The sequence below is a fragment of the Scardinius erythrophthalmus genome (genome assembly GCF_964197995.2).
Source record: "Scardinius erythrophthalmus genome assembly, chromosome: 14".
In the NCBI taxonomy this organism is placed as follows: Eukaryota; Metazoa; Chordata; class Actinopteri; order Cypriniformes; family Leuciscidae; genus Scardinius; species Scardinius erythrophthalmus.
Window position 1 is genome coordinate 19916833 of NC_138234.1, and position 27217 is coordinate 19944049.

The 27217-nt window shown below is 37.4% G+C and overlaps 1 protein-coding gene across 1 annotated transcript in view; it reads right to left on the bottom strand.

Moving 5' to 3' along the window:
* The window catches only part of lrp1ba (low density lipoprotein receptor-related protein 1Ba), a 204136-nt gene that overhangs the window by 68040 nt on the left and 108879 nt on the right, over nt 1-27217 (bottom strand). Inside the window, exons 41-53 of the mRNA XM_081385187.1 lie at nt 24497-24701; nt 20798-20990; nt 16171-16296; nt 12727-12855; nt 12299-12418; nt 11413-11526; nt 11145-11303; nt 9677-9799; nt 6705-6824; nt 6200-6328; nt 5589-5711; nt 3114-3258; nt 2206-2389 (exon numbers count right to left, since the gene is read on the bottom strand). Of these exons, the coding sequence (XP_081241313.1) occupies nt 2206-2389; nt 3114-3258; nt 5589-5711; nt 6200-6328; nt 6705-6824; nt 9677-9799; nt 11145-11303; nt 11413-11526; nt 12299-12418; nt 12727-12855; nt 16171-16296; nt 20798-20990; nt 24497-24701 (1870 nt within the window). The remainder of the gene's footprint in view (nt 1-2205; nt 2390-3113; nt 3259-5588; nt 5712-6199; nt 6329-6704; nt 6825-9676; nt 9800-11144; nt 11304-11412; nt 11527-12298; nt 12419-12726; nt 12856-16170; nt 16297-20797; nt 20991-24496; nt 24702-27217) is intronic.

Here is a 27217-nt window from a genome sequence, read left to right on the forward strand (position 1 = left end):
AAATAAAAAAAAAAAAAATATATATATATATATATATAAAAAAAAAAAAAAATATATATATATATATATATATATATATATATATTTTTTTTTTTTTTTTTTAGGCGAGACACTACAGGTGAATAGGGTAAAATTTTCAAATAATAGATATCACCATGAAGCTTCCTCAGTTGATTACTTACACAAGTATATAAAAAAAATGTATTACAAGTTTTAGAAATTTGTATGTTCAATTATGCAAATTAGGCATTATCTCATTAAATATGCACGATTTTGCATATATTTTCGGTAGATAGATCTGAACATATGATAAATCCAGGTGTAAAATTCTTTTTTCATTTTGTTTACACACAAGATGAAAATAAAAACTCAGAGGGATTTCAGGATATATACTTTCATTACTTAGGAAATCAAAATATACTGTCCATAGCCATAAAAAATAGATTTTCACCATATTTTTTTGATTAAAATGTCACATAAATCAGGCCAGGAATGATTTATTAACAAATCCCTCTGAAAATATCTTCAGAATACTGCTAAGTGTATAACTGGAAAGTTTGGTGTACACAGGTGCTACATAGGCTGAGATGTTTGTACTGGAGAATGACAAAAAAAAACGCAAAAAAATCATTTTGAGAAAACGGCAGTTAAAGATTTAAATAGCTCTAAATGAGAAATCGTCGTTAACTTTAAATCCCCCTTTGGACATTCACAATTGGTTACTGATAGAAAGGAAATGCCCATATTTGGGTTACATAGCGTTGTGCAGGAGACTCAGAGCTTCACAATGATACCGGTCATGACAGACTTCAGTAAACAGACGGAGCTCGGCGTGTCGCGTTGGAATACTAACTTCCTGGTAAATTCGGGAGAAACTTACTGCCGCAAGTAAACAAAATGTAATAAAATAAACATCTTAATGTATATTTTCAACGTTTTCTTTATAGCAGCTTGAAAGAACACATACTGAAGGAGTAAACTAGCCCAAAATCTCAAAACTGACCACTGCATAAAAAATGTATGTTTTTGCCTGCCGTGTCTCGCCTTAATATATGAATATAATAAATATGAATAAACTAAAGAAAAAAATAACTAAAGAACTAACAGTCTTATATTATATAAAGCAATTATTATTATAATTAATATTTAATATTTATTATTATAGTCAATATTGTAAAGAAATGATTTGCAAAAATTGAGCCTAATGCATTATACTAAAAAGCCAAATGCATTATATGTATATATTAGACACACACACACACACACACACACACACACACATGCCCACACACACACACATACACACATATGTATATATAATATATATATATACATATTGACTTTTGAGTAAAACATGACCATGGCAAATTTTCTTGAGATTCACTCTAATACTAATAAGAAATTTATGGACAGGAAGTGAGCAGTCAAACAAAACGATGTTTACAACATTTCTAGATCATTAGTTTAGTCATTAGTCCTTCATTACAACTATGCTTTTTATATTAATTTTGCTATAACAGAAGTTAAAATAAGCAAGAAAAACTAAATTATTGTATGTTTGGAACCGCAGTGCCCTTGACTGCCTGTTTCTAAAGTCAGTGAGGCTGTCAAAGAACCATGCCAGTATTCTGAGACGTCTGCCAAACGAGGCTGTTCGATCTGCCACTCGCTGTGAGTGTGTGTGTGTGAGTGTGTGAGTGTGTGTCACACTCCCACAAAAAAAATAAAAAAAAATAAAATAATAATTTTTGCCTGTGCCTTACATGTCATTCTCCTGCTGTTCACTAAATCAACTGATTTTCTCAAGCTCTAAATATCTAGCATACACGTTTTAGCACATGTGTTTCTACATTCAACGATTAAAAGTTGTGAAATGACTGGAAATAGGATCATAACATTTTCCACGGATTTGGCGCCAAGTGCTATTAAACCTCTGCGGAATGTAGCATACGTATATTATTGCTTTGAACGATTTGTTTGTGCAACTTTTTCAATATTGTCGTAGCCGCTAAAGCCTGCTAATGAGGTTTACCGAAGATTTGCTGGAAAAACAAAAACATTCCTTCGCATTCGTATGTCGGCATTTCATCTCTCATTTCCAATTGTGGAAGTTTTTAGTGCAGAACGGACCTCAAGTTGAACCAGACACTTAATTCATGGGAAGAAAAACCTTGTAAAGCATGAAAAATGTGCTCTCTCACACACCTTGTATCCCACGGGTAGGTCTTGACAGTCCTGGGTACAGCCGCTGACTTTACGGTTTAAACACTCATTAACGTGGCAGTTCCTCTCGTCCGATCGGTCCCCGCAGTCGTCATGCTGATTACACACGCTCCCAAGTGGAACGCAGCGGCCGTTTGCGCACATGAAAACCGAACCGTTGCACAAACTTTCTAAAACAGGGAGCAGCGGGAGAAAAAAAAGGAGAGACAGAAATGGACAAAACCATGAGATGACAAAGAACTCAAGTGGTGTTCTGGGTGGACTGTAGCACGTTTCTACACTGTAAAAAAAAAGTTGCTGCCTTAGATTTTTAAGTAGAATCAACTTGGATTTGTAAGTCTTGAATTGAACTTGAATTGCTTACAAAATTAGTCGTATCTTATATTAACTTATATTGATGAGTTAAAGCAATCCAAAAACATAAGTTGTCATAACTTATTGATCATATAATGTTTTTACAGTGTATGCACTACCTAGAGTTACTATGTGCTAGGTGGTTTTTAGCGTTGCTCTGCACTTGCTAGGGTGTTGAGGTCGGTTGCTAGAACATTGCTAGATGATTGCCTACTTGTCCAAACGAGTGTTTTAAAGTTGTACTATAAACATGTTGTAAACATCTGAATTGAATTTCCCCTCATAAAATGTTTCTTAATGAGCTTGGCTGGGAATAGTAATGGCATCTGTTAACATGAATGGCATATGTTTGCCCTGAAACCAAAAACTGAAGAACAGGGGCACAGCAGTTTCATCAGCACCTCTCTGCCCGCCTCAGGTGGTACTAGCAGGGGTACAAGACGCAAACGGGGAGGACCAGATTTCTGACAAATCCCATATGGGATGGAACCCTGGATCCTGTCAGTCAAACGGGGTGCGTGACATATGAGAGGGACTCGCCTGCAGCGGAACACTTTGGGTTGAGTGGCAGCTCGTCTGATTGGTCCAGACAGTCGGGGAAGCCGTCACATTCCCATTGGGCTCTCAATAAACACCGCCCGTCTGCGCAGCGGAACTCCTCCTCTTTGCATAAACGGTACTCTGGAGAAAAAGAGTATGACAGGAAGGGAACACTAAAAATAAAAGTCGCTGCCTTAAATTATAACAATCAACTTGGATTTTTAAGTCATTTCAACTTAAAAATTACATTAAACTGACTTCAATCTTGTTAAACTTATTAAAAAAAAGTTGAAAATTGCTTAACTTATTTTGATGAATTAATGCAATGTAAAAACATGTCATAACTAATTGATCATTTTTTTTTTTTTTTTTACAGTGAATGTAAAACAACGAGGCAAAAAGTTACAGTGGTTAGTGTTTCAAACATGTATGCGTGATATATCAGTCACCATATTACTGAGATAACCCTTATTATTGAGATTAAGTTAATACTGTATATCAAGTCAAGTCAAGATTATTTATATAGTACTTTTCACAACATAGGTTGTATCAAAGCAGCTTCACAGTAATAAATTAAAACAATACATCAATATTTGTTTCTAGTGGAACGTCCACTTTTGGTCATGCTGATCAATAGTATCGTTGATTGATTAATTAAATTAAATATCCCCAAATATCCCCAACTGAGCAAGCCAAAGGCAACAGTATATAATTATAAAAGAAAGAAATATTGTCACTGTATGATATTAAGTTGCAATTGCAAAATATAAAGTCACAATGCGGGGAAATACTCACATAGAGTCACAATGGGAGACGCAGTCGACATTGCGAGATATAAAGTCATATTGTGAAAATAGTCAGAATTGTCACATGAAGAGAAGTGTCATATTTTGTGATATGAAGTTACAATTAGATAAAATAAGTTGCAAACTGCAAGGAATTAAGTCATATTGTGAGATCTAGTCATTATGAAAAAGTCATGATTGCAAGATACAAAAACCTATTGTGAAAAAATCCACAATTGTGAGATAAAAAGTCCCATTTTGAGATTTAGGGCCCTATCTTGCACCCAGCGCAATTGACTTTGTACAGCGACGCATGTATCATTCCTATTTTGCACCCGCGCAAAGCGCGCTTTTCCCTCCACAGAAGCACGTCGCTAAACTAGGGAATGAACTTGCGCTCCCTGGGCGGTTCAGCGCAAAAAAGGAGGTGTGTTCCGGCGCAAACGTTCCTTCATGCTATTTTGCAGGTTTAGAAAACAATTGCGCCACTAACCAGGAAAAAATAGTTTAAAGTCAGTGGCGCGTTGCGCATGTTATTCATATACTATTTTAAGGGCGCATGCTTCGCCATAATCAATGTAGCGTGTGCACAACGCGCATACACTTTGATTCTCTCATCTACACAGAAGCAGTAGTTTTCATTTTTGCAAATCATACATTATTACGATAGATAGATAGATAGATAGATAGATAGATAGATAGATAGATAGATAGATAGATAGATAGATAATTTATTATAAAAGCATACATCTATCTAGCTTACACATTTACCCAAATTATCATACGCCTTTTTAACCGAAGTTAATTTGGGTGGGTTTCTCCATCCCCAATGTCCCTGACGAGAGCGTTGCTCTCCTTGGCTGTGAACCGCTCCTGGCGCGCGCCTGGCAAATCCGGCGTTATAATCGGAATCCACTTTAGAACAAGCGCGTCTGCTCTTAAAGGGAATGTGAGATGACGCTCTGATTGGTTTATTTCACGTTACGCCCAAACCACACCTATGAATAATGAATCTACTTCAGACCAACCCATTTTAGATTTGCGCCTGGCGCAAGAGTCATTTATCCCGCCGGGAAAATAGCAACAGCGCCAAGACCCGCCCACAAAGTTACTTGCGCTTTGCGCTTTGACACTTGAGTTTCAGATCGTTAAAATAGGGCCCATAAAGTCACAAATGGGACTTACAAAGTCACAATTATGAAATGTCACATTGCAAGATTTATATTTTGTATATAAGTACAATAAAGCCGATTTTAAATAATAACCATGTACAGTTTTTTTTCAATCAAATTCTCATCACTAAATGAGATAAAACTATTGTATTAATACATCATGAAAGGATCTGTTAAACTCACTTTTTAATTTACGCTGATTTAAAAGGGAAAAGGACTATTACAGTTATAAACACATTTTATGTAAAAATGTAGTTTCCTATTGTCTCTCTTTCAAATTTTGTAGGCTTACATTTGCCTGAACAGGTTTGTGAAATTCCTCTTCAATATAACAACTAAAATAAAATACATGAACTGATATATTTCAGTTAATTATTGTGAGTTAGCATGTTTACTCTTAGAGCTGAGGTATGTCAAACTAAGTGCATGCATTCCAACCATCGAAACGTCCAATTAATGTTGTGCCAGCATAATAACTAATGAACAAATGAATCGAGAAACACGAGCTGCTTACCGCATTCAAGAGACTCGTCAGAACCGTCTCCGCAGTCGTCGTCATGGTCACACACGAAACGCCGCGGGACGCAGTTCTGGTTACGACACTGGAATGTGCTTTCAGTGCACGTGTTGTTTGGAGCTTATTAAAGAGAGGAACAGGAACAAACAGGTAGTTAGTTATGTGTTAGGATAAAAGGGGGAGGGTGTAATAGACACTTGAGACTTGTCTAAAATCCCCAATTATTTTGAATGTGAGTCGGAAAACTCAGGGACAGCAGATAAAAAGAAGACCTATCGGCAAAATCGAACACCTTAAAATCCAACAGTGGTGTTAATTAGTGTGCATAGAATAGAACAGAACAGAACAGAATAGGATAGAATAGATGCCTGGATTACTTTTCTTCTACATTTAAGAAAAAATAATAATGAAAATAACGTATCACGTAAATAGATGAAAGATAATAAAAAAAAATACATTTAAGATAATACATGTAGTAAAACAATTAAAACAGTAGTAGTAATACCAAAAGGAGCCATTTTGTTCCTACAATGTGGTTTGGGGTGAAAACAGGAAATGTACAAGGAAGTTGCTGGTTTTGTGGGAGGAAATATCATGGTTGAAATTACCACAGCCAGCTACCGCTAGTTCATCGCTGCCATCAGGACAATCTCTCTCCCCGTCGCATAACCAGTTCCTAGATACACAAGCATACGATCCTGGGCAACTGAACAAGCCAGGGGCGCATGTTGCAGAGCCTGTCGAGAGAGAGAATCAGTAAGAGAGAGAATGAGAATCTCAATCTCAAGCCAACATGCTGCACTGTGTCATTAATGAATATTCATGTATTTAAAAAAAAAAAAGTCCTCCAAGTAAATAAAAAAGGTTTAAGCATTGTCTTAAAAACTTGTTCAACAATCTGCTTGTGTTTGACCTTTTCGGAACCTGAGTGTTTTTTTCTTTTCTTTTCAGAGCCCATTTGTTAAGAGCACAGCTTGGCCATAAATTCGTAACTATGATGAAACCGCAGGCCAATTTTTCTTTCCGCCTCTTTCATGTTGATTTATATCCTTCCTCTCAGAGGAAGTCTTTCATTGTGTGGCCTAAATGCAAATTCGTGCTTCAGAGTTTTACCGCAAATTTCCTCGCTTTCGTCCAATCCGTCACCGCAGTCGTCCTCCCCGTCACAGAGCCATTGCTTGGCGATGCACTTGTTTTTCGAGCAGGCAAACTGATTCCAAAGGCACGATGAATCTAGAGGCAAAAGCGTGAACTTTGAGAACAAACCCAAGGGAGACCGAAGCCTCAAGTGCTCTTCGGGCATTTTTGACCCAAAAATTTTACGTTTTGTTTTTTTAGAATTATTTACTTCATCAGAATGGTACAAAACTTGGTAAAGGTTTTGGAACTTGCTATGTGAACACACACACACACACACACACACACAAATAATCATGGGAACGATTCGAAAAGGCTAAATGGTCCTGAAAAAAAATAGTCACACTAAATGACCGCATTGGGAATGAATGGGAGACAAATTTCATTTAGTGAAAACTTTTGGTACTGCGGCCAAACAGAATCTTACTGAAAGCTCATTTTTTGAGGTATCACGATCAAATTTGGAACACAACTTGTTTAGATATATGGCTTTGATTTCTTTGCAGTTTTAAAGTAAAATGTGTTTTTGAAAAAATATTTTTCATTTAAAAAAAAATTTATATAGTATTTATGTGCATTTTTCATAACAATAAACATAAAATTCTGTAACTTTTTAAAACTTTTTTCACTTCAGCAATAATTTGCCAAGTGTCGTCTTTGAAAAGAGATTAAACTTAAGTATGTGCTCCAAAGCATTCAAGATTTATGAGTTTAAGCTGGAAATTTAATTTTCAGGTCTATGCTCAAAAAGTAAATAAATGGATTATAAATACAGCGTAAATACAATTTAGTTACATGAAATCCCCTAAAAATACAAAATATTAAATAAAAAACATTATCAAACTAAAACATAGTATATTAATTTCACTGAAATTATAATTATTATTATTATTTTTTTGCATGTTCACACTGCTCTTTTCCAAATAGAAAGGATCATCAAGCTGTAAATCGTGTTCAAATTCTTTAAAATATTTTATGTTGTGGTCCAGGGTAGAAAGAAAGTCATACGGGTTTGGGACAAGATGAGGGTGAATAAATAATGACAGAATTTAAATTTCCCGGGAATTATTCCTGTCATTACTTTAAAACTAAGAAAAAGAACACGTATACCTTATAATAAGCAAAATGAAAGAGACATTCAATAGTTACGTTTGCCTGTGAACGCCAAATTGTAGGTGGCCTCTAAAAGCCCTTGTTGATATTAGAAATTCAACTTTGGAAGACGATCCTGCTAGCAAGCACTTTTAAAGTAATTGTCCGCTTGCATACGCACGCAAGCCATGAAAGGTGCGAGCAAATATGCCCCTCTCAGCAGTCTGAAAGTTTGTTTGCTTTTGCCATCGATTTTGTGATATCTGGGCAAAGCCACCAGGGGCTGAAACAGAGAGACCAAGGTCAGAAAGAGAAAGGTGTGACACCAAAAGGCTGAAGACAATAAAACTGAAGAGGATGAATAGGTAAATGAGGGTGATTCTTCAAAAGCAGCTGTAGGGGAAGTCTCGAAACAACAAATAACCAAAATAAAAGGTGAAAAAGCGCTGGTGGCCCCTGCATTTGTCAAGATCAAGGACACGGAAATAAATCCAAATTACTTCAGATTTTGGGTCAGTGACTACGAGGGCGATGCGCGGTCAAGAGTTGCTCTGGCTACATGGGAGCTTCACTCGCAGATCAGAGTTCTTGTTCAGAACACAACGCTTTGAAGCAGAACCAAATGGATTCCTGCCATGGGGTCGGGACAGAAGCAAAGCAATGATGGGTCGCAGCAGGGAAGCAGAACTTCCTAGAACTTCCTACCTTAAAGTTCGGAGGTACATGACCAAGTTTGAGATGGAGAGAAACATGAATGTCTATAAGATTAATATTTTATACAATATATTACAGCAAGGTGTGGATGGAATGATCCTTCACCTAAAGTTATACATGTTTGTCTCCCAAAGAACAGCCTGGAAACAAAGTGTGTTGGCTTATGTAGACATGAACTTCAAAAATTACAAGATTTATAAAGAAGAAAATAAAGAGACTTTAGTATTTCACACTATAATTGTTACTGTCAGATTTAAAATAGGTCATTTTGCAATAAAGTTTAAAACAATGAAATATAGTTACACTGTAAGATATCGTCGCATTTGCAAAATATAAAGTCGTGATAGTGAGAAATAGCCACAATGATGTATTTTGGGATATGAAGTCACCATGGGAGACATAAATGAGCAAATTGTGAGAATTTTTTTTACAAAAAATAAATGCACACTGAAAGATATAAAGCAGAATTGTGAGATATATAGTCATATTGTAAGATAAAGCAGCAATTCGGGGGGGTGGGGGGGGAATCTACATAACAAGAAAAATAAATCCACATTGCGGGATTTAAATTCAGATTGTGGGATATAAAGGGTATAAATTAGCAAATTGCGAGAAACAAAGTTATAACTACGAGAAATAAAGTCACATCGTGAAATATAAAGCAGCATTACGAGATTGTGAGGTTGCAATTCTGAAAAAGATGCAATTGCAAGAAAAAAAAAATCACATTTTGAAATATAAACTCATAATTGGAACTAATATAAATGTGCAATTATGAGAAAAAAGTCAGAATTACTGAGGTGAAAAGGTACCAGATTATCAGCCATCTACAGTAATACATCAGGAATTTAAAATAAAAGAATAAGACAGATTAGACAAGGAACAGAGCATAACAACTGTAACGCTGTAAAGCCAGGAATGTCAAGCAGCTAAACTCCCACATTTAGCACTTATCACATACTAGCCGTGACAAGTGGATCAAAACCGTAAAACAGCACTTACACTCTAATGTGGATGGTTGCACGTGACTAGAAGATAAATAAAATCTTTAGAAGTGAATATATTCATTAGGATGAAATATAGAGTGCAGAATGTGTCCAGCAGGCATGATTAGTTGATAAATGTAGAGAGGTGGCGTTTACCGCATTGAAATTCATCGGCTCCATCCTCGCAGTCTTTCTGTCCGTCACACAACCAGACGCTGGAGATGCAGTTTCCACTGGGACACGCGAAATGGCTGTCCTCACACGTATGTACTGCAGAAGCTGAGAGAAATGGCCAAACGGAGAGGATAGGGGTTTAGATAAACCATCTGTGATTCCCACTGCCTGATATCACCAAAGGGTTTGCTAGGTTCACCACCACTTCGAGAAAAGGATGAGAACATGCTGTAAACAAATCAATTGTCCGACCTCTGAATGTCTACCTAGGCTTCAACCATCCAATGTGTTATCTGTGGTTTTATATTTGAGTTTGGTTTCTGATTTGTAGATCAAGGTCATTTTAAACCTGCAATATCTGCAACAACTGACTGGATAAACCACAGAATGTCAAGAGCTGAACAGTCTCCATATTTCAATTCAATTCTGAAAGACTTCTCTGCAGTTAAGTTTTTTGAGCAAACATTCCCAGAGAATCCGTGCTAGAAACTTTAGCAAACAATCATATATTTTGTATGGTGTATTTCAGCCTTCAAGACCTCCAGGGAAGATTCTACCGTATAGAGAAGTTTGGAAATCATAAATGGGTGTTTACAGGCACTTTTATGTCCCAAGGCATTGGTTTTTATTAAAACATTTTTCTTTTGCTGTATAAAGACATTAAAACTGTCTAGGAAAAAGTTTACCATGGTATAATTTATATTCGCTATTTTTCAAATGCCCTTATATATTGTATGTTTTGTTTAGCCCTTTTCCAAGATCCAAAGATTACATTTTAAAATATGAAAATCATAAAAAAAAGACTTTTTTATATATATATATATATATATATATATATATATATATATATATATATAGTATATGTGTGTGTGTGTGAGAGAGAATTCATCAATATCAACACTCTACTGAACTGTAGAGTCAACATTCACAATTAAACTTAAGTTATGGTCGTTAGCAACCCTTTTCCACCATGATTATTTCATTGACATGCCCCAACTTACAGGTTTCAAAGAAAATCCAGAGTTTCCAACTTTTAATTACGATATTAAGGCGCTGCTCAACTCATAAATTCTGACAGGATCGTAAAGTTCTGCACAAAAAACTCTACATATTCATTGACTTCCAGAGTTGTGTTTTATTTAACCGAAGGGACTTATTAATTCACTAAATATTCCCAGTAGGACCTGGTCCTTCTACATATATCATAAATATCTAAGCATATTACTGTCAAAAATTTGGCAGGACTCAGTGTGATTGAGTCAAAAAAAGTCCATGTTTCAGAGCATCATAAAAGGCACTAGCGATGTGAGCCGTCACTGCACCGCAATGCGAACTTTGTAAAAAATTCCCTTTGTTCCCAATGCTATTTTCCATTCTGAACGAGACAATCTTGTACTTTGAGCACAAACAAACAAGAGAAAATAGAGAGAGAATGCAAATGCATTTCTACCGTGGCAGTGTATTTCGTCTGCGTAATCCCCACAGTCATTGGCTCCGTCACAGATCCAGGAGGGATGAACACACAGAGACGTGGAATTGCAGCTTAGAAACCTCTCGCTTTTGCTGGCGCGAGCACCCAGTCTGTAGTATTCCATGCAGTCTGTGCTATCTAGAAACACAGAGTGGGCAGTGAGACGAGTGTTTCACACGCTCAGTGACACGCAAGCACACACCATCAGAAGTGCGAACAGGCAAACGCCTTCACATGTTAATCTTACTACAGATTTTCTCGTCCGATGCGTCAGCACAATCGATGATCTGATTACACCAGAATGATGAAGGGATACAGGAACCATCTGCACAACGTCGCTCAGAAGACAAACACGAGGAATCTGGAACCACAGGGGAAAATGTAGATGCTCTGCATTACCCTTAAGATTTTATTTCATTTGAATTTAATGATGATTGCCCAAAAATAGTAAAATAGAAATGATGTTAGTTTAAGAACCTATAACTTTATTCATTTCAGGGCTCTGAATGTAGTTCATGAGATTTCTGGCTCAAGTGTGAAAGCTCTGATTGAAGCCAGGTACCAGAAAGCTTTAAATTAAGTCAGACCCCTTTAAAGCAATCTGAATTAAAATCAGTTCAGTATATAATGTAAACGCAAAGTGTTATGGGTTAACTTCCATAATAAATTTGCATAATTCCACATTTTAAATAATAATTCAAATTTAAATAATTAGTATTTAAGCAGACAATGTTTCAAAAATATGTGTAAACAGAAACTAAACTGAAACTTGTTTACAGCAAAATGAGATCTACTCCATTTTCAAGTCCAGAGATAGTGTGAATGCAAAACTTTTGCCATTTCGATTCTGCATTGCTGCCAAGAGAACAGCTTTCATTGGCCTTCACTGATGCTTAGTATAGAGATCTATGGTTTGTACTGTCTACATTATAGATGTTTCTGCATTAAAGCTTAATGCTGTTAGATTTAACATCTGTGTAGATGTTCAAATAAGGCAATGATTCAAGGGTGTATTGATTAATGGTCTGAATTTCTCTAGTTGTGTAGAACATTGAAAAACTAAGATTCCTGGACTGACCAACACTGGACTGAGCATGTGTTTCAAATCTTTAAGAAGAAGAAAAAATACCCACTATTACAGTAAGCTTCATCTGAGTTATCCCCGCAATCATTCACGCCATTACAGAAGTGATAATTGGCCACGCATCGCTGGTTATAGCATGATTTAAAGCCGTGTCTGCAGTTCCGGTTTTCTAGAGAATGAAAAAGTTGAGAATTAGGCATAGGGCATGTAACAACAGCAATGCCATTTAAGATGGATGGATGGAAGGGTAATAGATAATAGCAAAAGTATCCAAGAACAACTGCTTTATGTGAAACTCTGCTTGAGAATGTAAGGACAGAGAGAGAGAAAGTCAGTCTGTCACATCACTCACACTCATTATGTTTTAGCCAGACTGCTGTAGAGACATTAGCCCATTCGTATTTAGAATTTAGTTTAGAGATGAAACCTGAGGGCTCAAACATAACATCCTGCCTGCCTGCCTGATTGGATCCTTACCGCAATACTGCATCTTTTCATCCGACCTGTCTTTGCAGTGTGCGATTCCATCACATGTCAGCTGGTAATCAATGCATTCCCCATTTCCGCACTGGAACTCAGAGTGGATGTTACATGAGGAGTTCATGGCTAGAAGACAAGAGTAAAAGAGATTTGTAGAGTTGTGATGTGCAGTGCTGATGTAAAGATCAAGGAATTGCATTGACTGCTAGAGTGTTTGAAAAATAATCAGCCAAGGGCTCAAGGTCAGACGTGGCAAAAGAGCAAGTTCCATTTGCACTTTTTTTTTTTTTTTTTTTTTTTACACTGTTGGTCTATTTACACAAATGTCAGAGTGATCTCTCCTTGGCCTTTTCATTGAGTCCCCTGTGTTCTGTTCTCTTCCATCAGATGCACTATGTCTAGCTGTTACAACACAAAACCACATCTGTGTATAAACCCCGTAATCCTCTCCAAGCGAGTGTTGAGCACTGTTGCAATCCCAGACTGAAAGTCACTGTGTATAGTGTCTGTATAAAGCTGTCCTGAATCTAAGCATCAAATCATCTAATATTCTTAAGTTTGGAGAGAGGGAATACAAATATAAATAAAGATCCATTCCAGGTTGATGGATGTTTCAGTATTAAGACCTATAGGAGAACCCTCAAGTCCAAATTTAAGGTATCCATTATCTTGATTACTAGAGTAGCAAAACATCTGATATCTAGATCTAGCCAAAAGTATCATCTATGCAGCTGTGGTGTTAAGATAGCAGTATTTAGACTTAAAGCAGTGTATAATGCTATACATCCAGATAGGATCTAAAACTGCCATCCCCTTGGCATTTAAAGAGTAGCAAACATGATTTGGACCACAATCTGGAATAAGAATTTATTCTACAATCTGAAACAAGAATTTAGATCACAATCTGGATTCTAGATCTATATTTATAGCAAAATGAATTTGGATTACAATCTGGATGTACAATACAGATCATAATCTGGTTCCAGAATGAATCATGATTTATACTATGGATTATATTCTGAATCCTGATCACATTCTTGATTTAGAATCTATATTCAGAGTAAGGGAAATCTGGATTACAATCTGGATATACAGTTGTATTTCATAATATGGATCCTGAACCTAAATTATGAGCCAAACAAATCTGAATCTCAATCTGGATTTGGAATCTACATTCAGAGTGAGAATGATTTGGAATTGCAAAATGGATATACAATATAAATCATAATCTGGTTCCAGAATTACATAATGAGAGCAAATTTAATCTGAATCACAATCTGGATTTAGAATATGGATCTGAATCTAGCAGGCCCGGATTGGGTAATCGGGAGAATTCCCGGTGGGCCGCTTCACTTTTGGGCCGGTCGAGGATTTTTTTTTTTTTTTTTTTTTTATTTATTTTTTTTTTTTTCACATTTCAATGTCACGTTAGTAACATTACACGTTCTGCCTTCTGACACTGCAGCGCGCAGCCTCTGCATGGGTTGTACCATGTGAGGGAGTTCTCCCCTCCCCTACTATAGAGTTGGTTGGGTCCACAGCCAGTCTTTTCCAAAACGTTTTAGGTAGGCTACTGCGGCCGCGGGCCCGCGGCATCGTCGGCGCCTACCGCGCCTGGCCGGCCTTACGCCGGTTTCACACTGCACGCGATAGCAGAGCGTGAGCAGAGCAGGAGCAGTGCGTATGGTGAGCAGGAGCAGGACACGCGCGTTTTGCTTTCACACTGGCAGCGTTTGTCACGCGCGGCTGAACCGCGGGTTGTGTACAGACAGAGTACTCTATAATCAGGGTGAGTTGGCATTGCTTTATTTCGTTTTCAAATACATTTAAGAGAAAAGACTTGTCAAGAAGCTTATTCTATTAATCATTTCATTTGTATAACTTTTGATTCGTCTTTGTTTTTATTGTTGGGGCAACAAGTTTGTTTTTGGACATTTGTTTTCTTTTTAAATTGCTGTTGGTCATTTGAGTGACTGTTTAAAACACAATAGATATCATCAATGCGCTTTTGGGGTAAAACTGCGGTGTATTTTGGCCTTGATCAATGCGTGTCACTTTAATTCGGCGTAAGCGGCGCGTTAAAAATAGACTGGGCGCCGAAACTATCGCTGCACTGCTGTTCCTGCTCTGCTCCTGCTACGCGCTGCCGCGCCGCTTCTGCGTGCGATGTGAATGCACTCATTGAATAACATGGACGCCGAAAAAAATACGTGCTGCTCACGCGCCGCTGACGCTTGCGGTGTGAAACCGGCGTTACCGTAATGGTACGCGTCAGGGAGGATGGCTGGGAGGAAGAGGCCAGGAGGTATGGAAGCTTGTTTGCGTCACAGAATAAAACGTTTTAAAAGATAATTGCGACTTTTTATCTCACACTTGCGAGTTTACATTTCGGAATACATCAGAATTGCGTGAAATAAAGTCTCAATTGCGTGTTATAAAGTCAGAATTGCCTGAAATAAAGTTGCAATTGCGTGTTATAAAGTCAGCATTGCGAGATGGTCAGAATTGCGTGATATTAAGTCTCAATTGCGTTTTATAAAGTCAGAATTGCGAGATATAACTGTCAGAATTGCCTGAAATAAAGTTGCAATTGCGTGTTATAAAGTCAGCATTGCGAGATGGTCAGAATTGTGAGATATAAAGTCGCAATTGCGTGTTATAAAGTCAGCATTGTGTGAATTAAAGTCGATTGCTTCTTATAGTCAGAAATTGCAAGATATTAAGTCAGAACTGCGTGAAATAAAGTTGCAATTGCTTCTTTTTAAAGTCAGAAATACAGAATTGCGAGATATAGTCTGAATTGTGTGATATAAAATCGCAATTGCTTCTTATAAAGTCTAAGTGAATTATTATTTAACCTTTACATTATTTGTTGAACTATGGTATTAATACCAACTACACAATAGTAACAACTGAACTGTTGCTTCATTTATCCAAATTGGAAAAAGTGCTAATTTGGAATTCCACCGTGGAAAAAGTGGGCCGGTCTTGGGCATGAACTCCAGGGCTGAAAAGTGGCCCCACTCCGGCCCTGGAATCTAGACCACAATCTTGATCAAGAATCCATATTCAAAGCATATGGAAATCTGAAATACAATCTAGATATAGAATCTAGAGAATCTAGAATCTAGACCACAATCTTGATCAAGAATCTATATTCAAATCTATATTCAGAGCAACATGAATCTAAATTACAATCTTGATGTAGAATCCAAATCACAATCACAGTCATTCAATTCAGACACAGAATCTTTCTAGAGTTCTTACTAGTGCACTAACTGGACCTACAGAAGGATGGTGAAGTAATAAAGTTGTTTGGCCACAGCATATGGACTTAGCCACATAACTCAAAGTACTGGGACATAAGCATTTGGGGCAAGTTGAAAAAAAGTCCAGGAAAATGAGCTAGAGAAACAGAGAGAGAGAGGGTACAGGACTTACATACACATCTGTTATCATCCAGTAATATCCGTTCCCCACGGCAAGTACAGTTTACCACACCAAGCGGAGTCAAAAGGCAGAGGTCATGGCACCCTCCATTATTCACGCTGCAGGGGGACGACTCACCTGGAAGTAATAAGAGAAATCCTTGATAACAAATCACTCGTAACAAATTGTGACACCTCCAAATGTTTGACAAGATTTAGAGCTACTTAGGATAAGGAATTTAAAGTCACCATGAAATCAAAATCGACAATTCTTATATTAAATTCTTTATGGAATATTGCTGTTTTATAAATTATTTATCCGTGCGCATCATATTTTTTAAATCATGTGTAAATAACTTCCCCTCCCTCTTGCAGGACATCTCTTCCTCCATTTGCTCTTGTTCGAGAAGCCCTTTCACTCGGATATAATTATGTCACAATAGGCAAAAAAATACTATCGCAACTTCCGCTTCATGCCGACTTTAAACAAACCCTACGTTAGGCACCACATTTGAATGTGTTTGGAAAGAAGATGGAAAGAAGGAGCTTGGACAGTAACTTATTTTGTGTTCCATGGAATAAAGAAAGCAAGGCAGGTTCTTTGGGTGAAAGGAAATACATTTAATTAATAAAAAAAATAAAAAATAAACAACAACAACAACTTTATCATTGAAGAAATATTATAAAAAAATGGCACTTGGATGTTGCTGTTTGAGCATAAAAAGATCTGCAAGGCTACAAAGCTCAAAGTCAACTCCAAAGGGAGATATTCTCTTTCACAGAAAACACGTTGAGAACTACAACGCGTTTCTTCCGGATCTTGTGAAGTCACAGTGTTCCTCATTTAAATAATCCCCACCCACGGAATACACAAAAACAGGGGAGATGCCTGGTTAAGCTGTGCTAGAGAAGAAAAAGAAGACCTGCTTTAGTAGCGAGTTGTTGTCATGTCGAAACTGCTGTCATGTCAAAACGCTGTCTTTTTTCACCCCATTTATTTTATTATTTGATTTTATGTTGTTAGTGTTTTCTAACAGTTTTAAAACAGTTCCAATTATAAGTTTTATGTTGTTGCAACGATGTAAACAAAGGGCAAACTGTTTGGCTCCGCTAGCATGCTAGCCAACATAACAGTGTCGATGTAGTGTTTAACTATGGGGCTCTTGCTTTTGTAAGATTGTTAGTGTTCACCATAGACTGTATAAAACAATGGACGTAGTGTCCGTGACGTCACCCGTAGTTTCTAAAGAGCATTTTTGAAGCCCAAAGTGGGCGGAACCGGCCATCGCCATCTTTGCAGCAACTGAAAATGGGCAAAGAGGCGGGATTAGCTGAGGTGACGTGACGGCTAACAGACAGCAGACAAACGGCTAGTAGTAACAGCAGCGGCAATCCACCTGCCACTCAAGTGGCCACGCCCTTAATTATGCAGAACTTTAAGGCTTAATATAATTTAAATGGATGAGTTATAAAAAAAAAAATCACCCCCCTAACAGTTGTCATGAAGGGCAAAATTAGCTATATAGACCAAAACCACTTTTTGTACCAGGCTGTAAACATTTTTGTCTGCTGTAAAGTTGGGCATATTAACATGGGGGGTATATGGGATCGACTTTCTTTTGGAGTCTGTCTCTAGCAGCCATTCGATGAATTGCAGTTTAAGTCACTTCCGTGTTGGATTCAAGAGAGAGACCGGAAGGTTGCTGCTTAAACGTCCTGTCAAATCTGTGCTTGCAAGGGTTCTGCAAAATTGACGCCACCTGAGCAGATGTAACTCGCAGTTATGGTAAGGGGTCTGACATTTCCGGAACACTCTCAAAGTGGTTCGCCAATCACAACACACTGGGCCAGCTAACCAATCAGAGCACATTTCGGAAGGAGGGGCTCCATCGAAACAGGAACTAAACAGGGCGTTTAAGACAAACTGGGAAGAGAGCTGCAATGTAAAATATGTGAAAAAGAATGTTTTTGGAACAATCAAGCATGGAAAACCTATTCTAGTACACCCCAAAAACAAAGCCAAGACTTCATAAAAGGGCACAATAGGACCCCTTTAATGTAACACATTCTGCTTGGCACTGCAGACACACACACACATGGTTTGAAGGGCACTCTTGCAGTGCCAGTCAGAGGGTTGGGCTCCTCAGCGGGTGTGAGTTTGAACTGTGTTTGGCACAGACGCTGGCGTGGAGAGCGGGTCTCTGAACCGTGCACTATCTACAAACACACGACTGCCAGATTCTAGAGCCTTGGGCCGAGTGTATTCCCCTGCACAAATGGTGAGGATTCAGAAGAGTGCATTGGGCCAGAGTCTTTCACCGTAGCGACATGAGGCTTCAGTCCTGGGAGGCTTTTGCTTATTATGGGATGGGGCTTTAAATAGCTTGGACTCATCGATGGCTGATTTCTGTTGGCCGGTGATTATAAAGGAATGTTTATTAGTTGGAATAAAAGGAATTGCAGATGGCCGCCACTTTTAAAGGGACAGTTCACCTACAAAGAAAAATTTTAATTATATTCAAAATGGTGAAAAAAATTATGAAAGAATGTTCATTGCTTTTAAGTCTGTCTTAGCAGTGTTTACTCTTTTATTTGAATTATGACTTAAAAAATAATGGCCGGTATGACTGTAAATATGTTTTTCAGCATGTTATATCACAGTCTGAGCGAATTCCCTTAATAGAGTCATCTGCGGTGTATAGATAGGAGGAACGGTGGCCACCGAGGTCCAAATCTCCAAAGAGAGGCCTGAGATGAGAAAATCTCCATTTGCGGTTTAGGATGCCAAGCATCTAAGCTGCTTCCATTAGAGTCATTTGAAACACAGAGGCTTGAACCGCAAACAAAGAAATGTCTCTATCGAAGCCAAGAAAGAAGCCGAGTGGAAAGCGGGCATTCTATAAATGTGTCACGTACTATAAATTCTGCTAATTCGGTAAATTTCATGGTGCAGTTTTACTTCCCGGGAGAATCGAGTTTGGTTTCTACGCATTAAAAGATTTGCGCCTAAGGCACTTGAAATGTGGTGCTCCTTGTGAGTTTTAACAGATGCAATTACCAAGCACTGCAGGTGTAAGTTTCGTGGTCGGGACACATAAACGTAAAAGTCACCATGGTCACTAAACAGAATTTATGTAAATGTACTTCCAGCAGTGCAGGCCAGGCTGGGCATTTAGTGGGATTTTTGTCTGAAGAACCTCAATGCACAACTGAAAATGCACATTTAAAGCATGCAAATATATGCACTTGAATTTTTCTTTTTTAAATATATTTATAAATATATAATAAATAAAATGCACACCTGATGGCCATTTCTATATCTCTTATTTTTAAAAAAGGAGGGGAAATGTACAATCTTAAATAAAATTTTTGATCCAGAATCTAGACTAATAAAAAAAGGAACATGAACATAAATCATTATTAGAATCTAAATCAATTCCAATCAATCTGGATTTAGAATCTATATATTCAGAGCAAACAGAGTTTGGGTTATAATCAGAGATGTGAAAAATAGATAGACATAATCTGAATCTAACTCAATCTAAATCACAATTTTGATTTATGAATCAAAATATTTAGTGCAAACGGAATCCGGATAACAATCTGGATGTAAAATGTACATCATAATCTGAATCCAAAATAATATGACTCACAGTCTGTATTTCCAGCTCATAAATCTGAATTTAGATCACTATATTATATTTTAGAATTTATATACAAGGAGCAAATCTTAACTACAATATGGAGGTACAATATAGATTGTAACCTAAATCTAAATCTAAATCTTGTTTTAAAATCTATATGTTCCATGTAAAAGGAATCTAGATCACAATCTGGATCTATATATTCAAAGCAAACAGAATCTAGATTACAATATGGATGTACAATTTAGATAATCTGAATTCAGAATATGGACTCAGAGCAAAAGGAATAATTCACAATCTGTATTTGAGTACAGGTTATAATCTGAAACTAGATCACAATCCTGATTCAGGATCTTAATATATAGATGTAATCTGAATCGAGAAAAGTCCTTAATTCTGAACAGAACTTTATTTTACTCAACTTATGGAAATATATCAGCCTTTAATTACTGTATTAAAGTCCCTTCTGATGATGTAAAGTCACTCATTAATATGATTTGTCTCTGTACTTATCATGCCGTGCTGACATAAATCCAGCTTGCCACAAAATATGTAGAATCAGCAAAGAATATTGTGACTGTGTTGAGTTTAACTGACCCCAATATCAGAATGTGTTGATTTTGTCCTAGCTTCACTGCGCATCCATCAAAAAAAGCCCCGAGTGACTTGTGACGCATCTAACATCAGTGACTTTGGATTGTATTCGCTGTCATCACAGAGTAAGCATCTCAGACCCCTTGTGTGAATAATACAAACAAGCTTTGTGTGACTAATACAAACAAGACTGCAAATCATCCGGTACGTCAACCAAGAACCATGCTCATATGCTAGTTTTCAAGAACATTCTGTTTGATAACTTTCTTTGATTCAAGGATTTTAGAAATATACTACAATGGTTTGTTGTCACTAGACTTGAGCTTCAATTAAAGTACAAACATTTGGTTTGAGTTCAATGTTAAAAGTTATTTGATGAAACAAAGGAAATGAATTACATACAGCTGTTGGTGTCATTGGAAACAGCGACGATTCCCATCGGTTGATGAGGGATGTCTGCACGGAGTACTTTTGTATTGGCTCCGGTGAACTTATCAGAGCGGATCACGGCCCGCTGAGTCCAGTCGGACCAGAAGATGAAGTCTCTGTAAATTGCCAAGCCAAAGAACGTTCCGGGTCTTGATTTCACAATGACCTACAAATTTAAGGGGAAGAATTTAGGTGAGAGAAATAACCTGGTAATATTTTATTTTATTTTTTTAAAGGAGCCCTGTTAAATATTCCAGTTTATAGACAGAGTCGAAAGTTTCGGCATGCTTGGGTGAATATGCTTCTCATGACCTTAAAGTTTTGACCTAAAGGCTTATACGCAAATAAAATACTAAAAAGCTAGCTAGCTTTTTAGACACAGAGATAGATAGATAGATAGATAGATAGATAGATAGATAGATAGATAGATAGATAGATAGATAGATAGATAGATAGATAGATAGATAGATAGATAGATAGATAGATAGATAGATAGATAGATAGATAGATAGATAGATAGATAGATAGATAGATAGATAGATAGATAGATAGATAGATAGATAGATAGATAGATAGATAGATCCTTGTAAAAATCATTCAATAACTTAAGCACCGGTAATAAATAAAACAAACTATCTCTCATGTCGTACAGGACAGTTCCATCAGGCAGTTTACTTTTTGCGCTTCATCACAAAGGTGCACAGACCAAAATAAACCCCACTGAGTGACTGTATAATTCACACACACACACGGCCAGAGCCGGAGGGGGAAACCACCATGACACCCGAAGGACAGCCCTCCTCCATTATCCCTGACATTATAAATGATTAAGCCAGATCTGCGGAGAGTGTAAATGGAATCCCTGCCATAACAGACACGGGGATACATCACGCATGGCCTCGGGGAGGAAGCCAAGTTGCGGAGAGAGGGTCTGTTCTTCGTGTGCCTGAAGGAAATGAACGGAAATCAGAAATTCATTGATTAGAATCACTCAGAAACGCTGAGATGGTAGAGAGGGGAACGAAGTAGGTTTCAAAATAAATACTCGACAAATGTGTGTAATATTAGGCTTTGGTAAACAATTCACCATTTGATTACCGCTGAAATCTTTCACTGAAACAACACCTGATTCATATCAAAAACAAGCAAACTGAGTCTGAAATTTTCGTCCGAAATTTCCGCACGTTAAGAAATAAATACGGCCTCAAGTTGTGTCAATCACGTTTACACACTGCCTCCGAAACTTTCATCCGTAATAAAAAAAAATTCTAAACGGGTTCTATTTTCAGCATTTTTCGCATCCGTAGCAAGCATTTTGAGAGGCGTTTTGACAATTCAGAGTCACCGAATGACGAATACGAAAAAATGCTTACGAAAATTTCGGACTTTCGGTTGGGAATCAGCCTTCATGCGAGGTTAAGGTTAAAATGTCCACAAAACAAGCCACTGCAAATTCTTCATTGCAGTTTCTCTGATAACTGCATGCAACCAATCAACACAAAAAGAGGTTACACACATTTTCTCCAGCCTTAAGAGCTTTTCGCAGATTCTGCTAGTTATTTCCGAAGGCTTCGTAAGCCACACACATCTGTTATGAAGTGTGGCATTAACCGCTCTTCAGCAACACACACAGACACAGATGTCTCTGAAGGGCCGTCCGTTTGATTGCCAGAGTCTTTCAGTAATAATAGGCGGCTCGGCGTGTGGAGAGTAAGGCTCGCGCTTTAATCCTAGATGACAATATGTCAAACGCGTGTTCTCACCCTCTCGCAGTCAAGTGTTCCTTCGTCTATCTCTGAGCATTTCTAAAGGTGGGGGAACAGGATGAAAGATGCAGGCAGACACATCTGCGTGATGCTCTAATATCAGAGCCGTCGTCTCGACAGGTGAAAACCTCTTTGTGATCTCTTAAGATCAAAACTTTTTAGCATTGAATTACAAACCAGTGGACAAGAACATGGCATTCCTGCTCCGTACGCAGGCTTACGATTCAAGAAGATTATAAGCAGGCAAGCAACTTAGACTTTGCTAAGCAATAAAGTGACGAAGCGTAACTGAAACATAAAGTCAAGGTGCAGATAGCTGCTTCTGTTTTATTTAAAGCTATATTGACCACTTGTTGAGCTCCGCCCCTTTCTTACTTACAGAACATCCCATAGGACTGAATTTGGAGAGTTCTGTAAAAAGATCGATTTTCAGTCGAATGTGCTCATAAATTGGTCACAAATGTTTGGATATTATTTTTAGTGCGGGCTGGAATGAATTGCAACATTGCAAAACTTGAAAGTGAAAGTGAGAGCACTGTAACGTTTCTACAACACATTCACTACTTTCTTTATAGAAATGGTTAAACTACACATGATTCAAAACTGTGAAAACCACACATCTGAATTGAGACAAATGATTCTCAGTCACCAGTAAAAATAAATGCCTTATTTGAACGCGCTTACAAGTGAAAACATTAATGTAACATTTCTACAACACATTTACTATGCTATTGTGAAGAACCAGGAAAATAAAACACAAAACAGGCAAGTTTTCTGGAACACTTTGAAAAGTTGTTTTTTCCAATTCTGTTGGGTGATGCAAGTAACTCGGAAATTGCACACTTTACCTTTAAGAAAGCAAATAGGGTCATATTTCAAGTGTTGTTTTATTAAGAAAGTTTCATAAGGGAAAATCCAGTTTGCATGATTAATTTTGAACTCCTGGGAGTTTGAATGTGTGGCTCAGACTATGTACGTTGAAGATCTTGCACGTGTCATTTCCTCTAGAGGAAGTTTGAAAAGGCTACGGATCTGTCACCAGTAACCTAGATGGCACTACCTCCTACAGCGCGCTCTGGCAGGATCCCGCCTCTCTATCCTCTGTATCTGTCTGACACACAAGAAAACAAATGTTCCTTTTGTTCGCCCAGATCAATTTTCACCTTTTAATAGCCTAGCGAGCAGATAGTTTCATTAGCTGTCTAGGAGCCGTTTAGCGCGCCGCAGCATTGTTGGTGGTTGTCAAACCCTCTTACCTGCGGTTCCTGGCACTTGTTGGAAGTAAACATAAAAGCAGGTTTACTTAGAGAGTTATTAATAACTTGTTTTAGCTTAATCGATTAAAATAACTGAAATAACTCCATGAACAAAGTTACATATAGTAAATATGTACATTTTACTAAAACTGTAAACGGGGTCATGGCATAAGATATCAAATTTGCCTTGATCTTTGATAGATAAGGGGTCTTTTTGTACATCCTGCAAGTTTCATAGTTTAAAGTTTAAAGTTGTTCAGTCACTTAATGGCTGACATTTGCCCACACTGGATGTGAGCGTCACATTGGTGCATCCTGAAGGTGAATGGAAGACCTTAAATGCTGAAAAGACAATGTTACCTTGGACAATGTTCAATGATTGTTTAATGACGATAGGACCTTTTATTCAGTCCTCCTGGCCAGAGAAAATATTTGATTTCAAGTGACAATGCATTGAACCCAAGTGACCTGTATTCCGTGGATGGGATCGAACTTTCTTTATGTCATCCTTCAATGTCTCACCTCAACAAAACAGAAAAGCTTTACAAAGGCTGAAAGATGTTTCCGGCACTCTTAAGACACAGCCTCTACTTCAGCTAATGCACTTCCATGCATTTTTCAAAAGTCACACAAAGCGCCTCCATACTCACGTATCTGTGCGAGCCATCATAATCACACCTCTCGATGTGCCCGAGACTGCCGTCGGAAAAATACAGCTTTTCAGCTTTGTGGTCGATTGTGAGTCCATTAGGGGTGCTGACATCCACGCTAACAATGACTCGGATGTTCCGGCCGGTTAAGGTCGACCTCATGATGCTCGGCCTCCGCTCATTCCAGTTAGTCCAAAACATCAGGCTATAGGAAGTGCAAAAACACTGTTAGCGGTCACATCAAACTATTTTTTTATTAAAGTACTTGTACACCAAAGTCACTATCCACCTATTTTTATGTGCAAATGCCAAGATGCACATAAATAAAAAAAATATATATTACAACAAAACACTCACATGACTTTGCCTCAGCAAATTGGATAACTGGATGAACCAGCAGAACAATTTCATTGCACAGCATCTTAAATGTTAATTTGATCATTTAGAAACACCTGAGCTAAAGTCTGTCATCAGAATGATTTAGTTAATCCTTCCCAGAAGCGTCTAACAAACACCAGGTATCCGAACGCAAGATCACATGCCAGCATTGATTCCGTTTAATCCTCACGCTTTGAGAAGCAACATTTATGATGTAGGAAAAAGAGCCACAGTGGCATTTTTATTACAGATATTTTGTTCCAATTTTTCAGGAAGTGACGTTTTTGTTCTCTTGAAATGTTTTATGTGATATTCCAATTTTGCGTACAAGTTAAATTCGCGACTTTGGATGGAAACACATCTAAATGCCATTACATTAGATGTCAAACCTAATTTATGCAAGCACTTTTCTCAGGACCAACATAACTTTTCTGAGCAATTAGGTCTTCAAAATTGTCAAATTTCAGACACAGCCTAAATGTTAGCTTTGAATGCCGCAATAAAACGACACATTTCACATTACAAAACAGGAAAAGCAGCACATTACACACGAGTATGATCAATAGCATTGTTCATGGACTATTTTTATAATTCATTTTAGTAAATAAACATGTTAAACTGACAGAGGGTTGTCTAAAAATAGAATGTACACCCTTGATGCTACACTACACTATGCTAATATGATAGTTCTGTGAAAAGCACTAGCATGATTTGTTAGCAGATGCCACCAAGTTTGACAGTATTTAATGTAATAACATTTAGACATTTTTAAGGGTGACTTAAATACTACACAATTGATGATAGAGACATAAAAATCCCTGTTTCTGTCATATATAAGTAGGGCTGTTACTTTAACATTAGATTCCATCAAACTTAACAGCATCTGCTAACAAAATAATGGTAATGCATTTTATAGATCTAACATAACTTTTCTGAGGCATTAAATCTTCAAATCTGTTGCATTTCAGACTTGTTTTCTTTGAATGCCATCTTAAAATTTCGCTTTAAAAACAGAGGTTCGTCTAAAAATAGAATGTACACCCTTGATGCTACGCTATGCTAATAGCCTCATTAAAAATGTATTCATCTGCAATTATAATCAAGAGGGCTACAGCTTAATAGCATCAGCCCTTTTTCTTTTATGTGGCAGAAAAAGACCCTCGAAGGCCGAAGCATGTCCTTGTGTTTGAGACGAGTGTGCTAACCTGGCATGTGACGGCACCTTGCAGTGTTAGCCGCTAGTGCCGACGTGTGACTCCTAGTTGTGATCTTTGGCAGCTTTTGAAATGCTGGGACTTCTTGCTGACAGCAGCAGTCACTTATTGCCGTGCTAATGCTCTAACAGGCTAATGCGGTGACTGCTACAGTCCAACTAAGTGTTGTCAAGGCATAAAATGATGAAATGTTCCTTCGAGAACAAACAGCTGTGTTCCTGTTATGGGTAAAGGATAGCTTACTGTGCTTTAAACCATTGAGAAGTTACAGAAGAAATATGATGGTTCGCAGAAACCAAATTCCTACTTGGAATAGTGAAGAGAACACCTGTAAAATCCTGTTTAACTAACAATTACTATGTAAAACACAGTAAATGATCCTGTTTATAATCATACACCCGAAGAACACAAGCTAACGTTAGCATAGCATTGTTTACCCTTAGCAATTTGACAAAAACTTTTTTTTTTTTATCTATATAAATTATTTTTCAAGCATCAGGTAATGGAAAGTGTAAAAGGCTGACATAAACAGGAATATCTCACATCTGACTTTGAATATAATTTAACATAAGGTGGTGGGGAATGCTAAAGTCAAATTAAAATGTAGATCGAGGCATAATCACATAATCTCTTTCATATTTGATCATTTTTCAAGCATCAGGCAATGGAACATGTTGGAAGTCAGACATAAATAGAAATATCCCACATCTGACTGAATTAATATAGCCTAAAGTGGTGGGTCAGTCGTGACCATAAATCCGTCGTAAGTCCTGATTTCAGAAAGCAGGAATCTAAATGCTAAATGATGCTAAATGGAAAAATCTAATTAACAACAATCACAGGTAGTAAGAATAACAAAACAAAAAAAAATACATTCATCAACTTTTGATGAGAAAAAAAAAAAAAAACGCTTTTGTTTTAGATGTTAAAAGTTATGTGCATTCAGTCAAACTTTGCCGTTTTGCAGTTTTTGAACTATTTGAACTAATTTAGCAGCTTATAATAGCCTAATACATTTTCTTTAATATACATTTGATTTCACTTTTGTACGGGTCACACTTGATGTCTAATGTAAAACCTTGTTAAGAATCACTGCGCTAGATAAGCTAATTATTTAAAAAAAAAATGC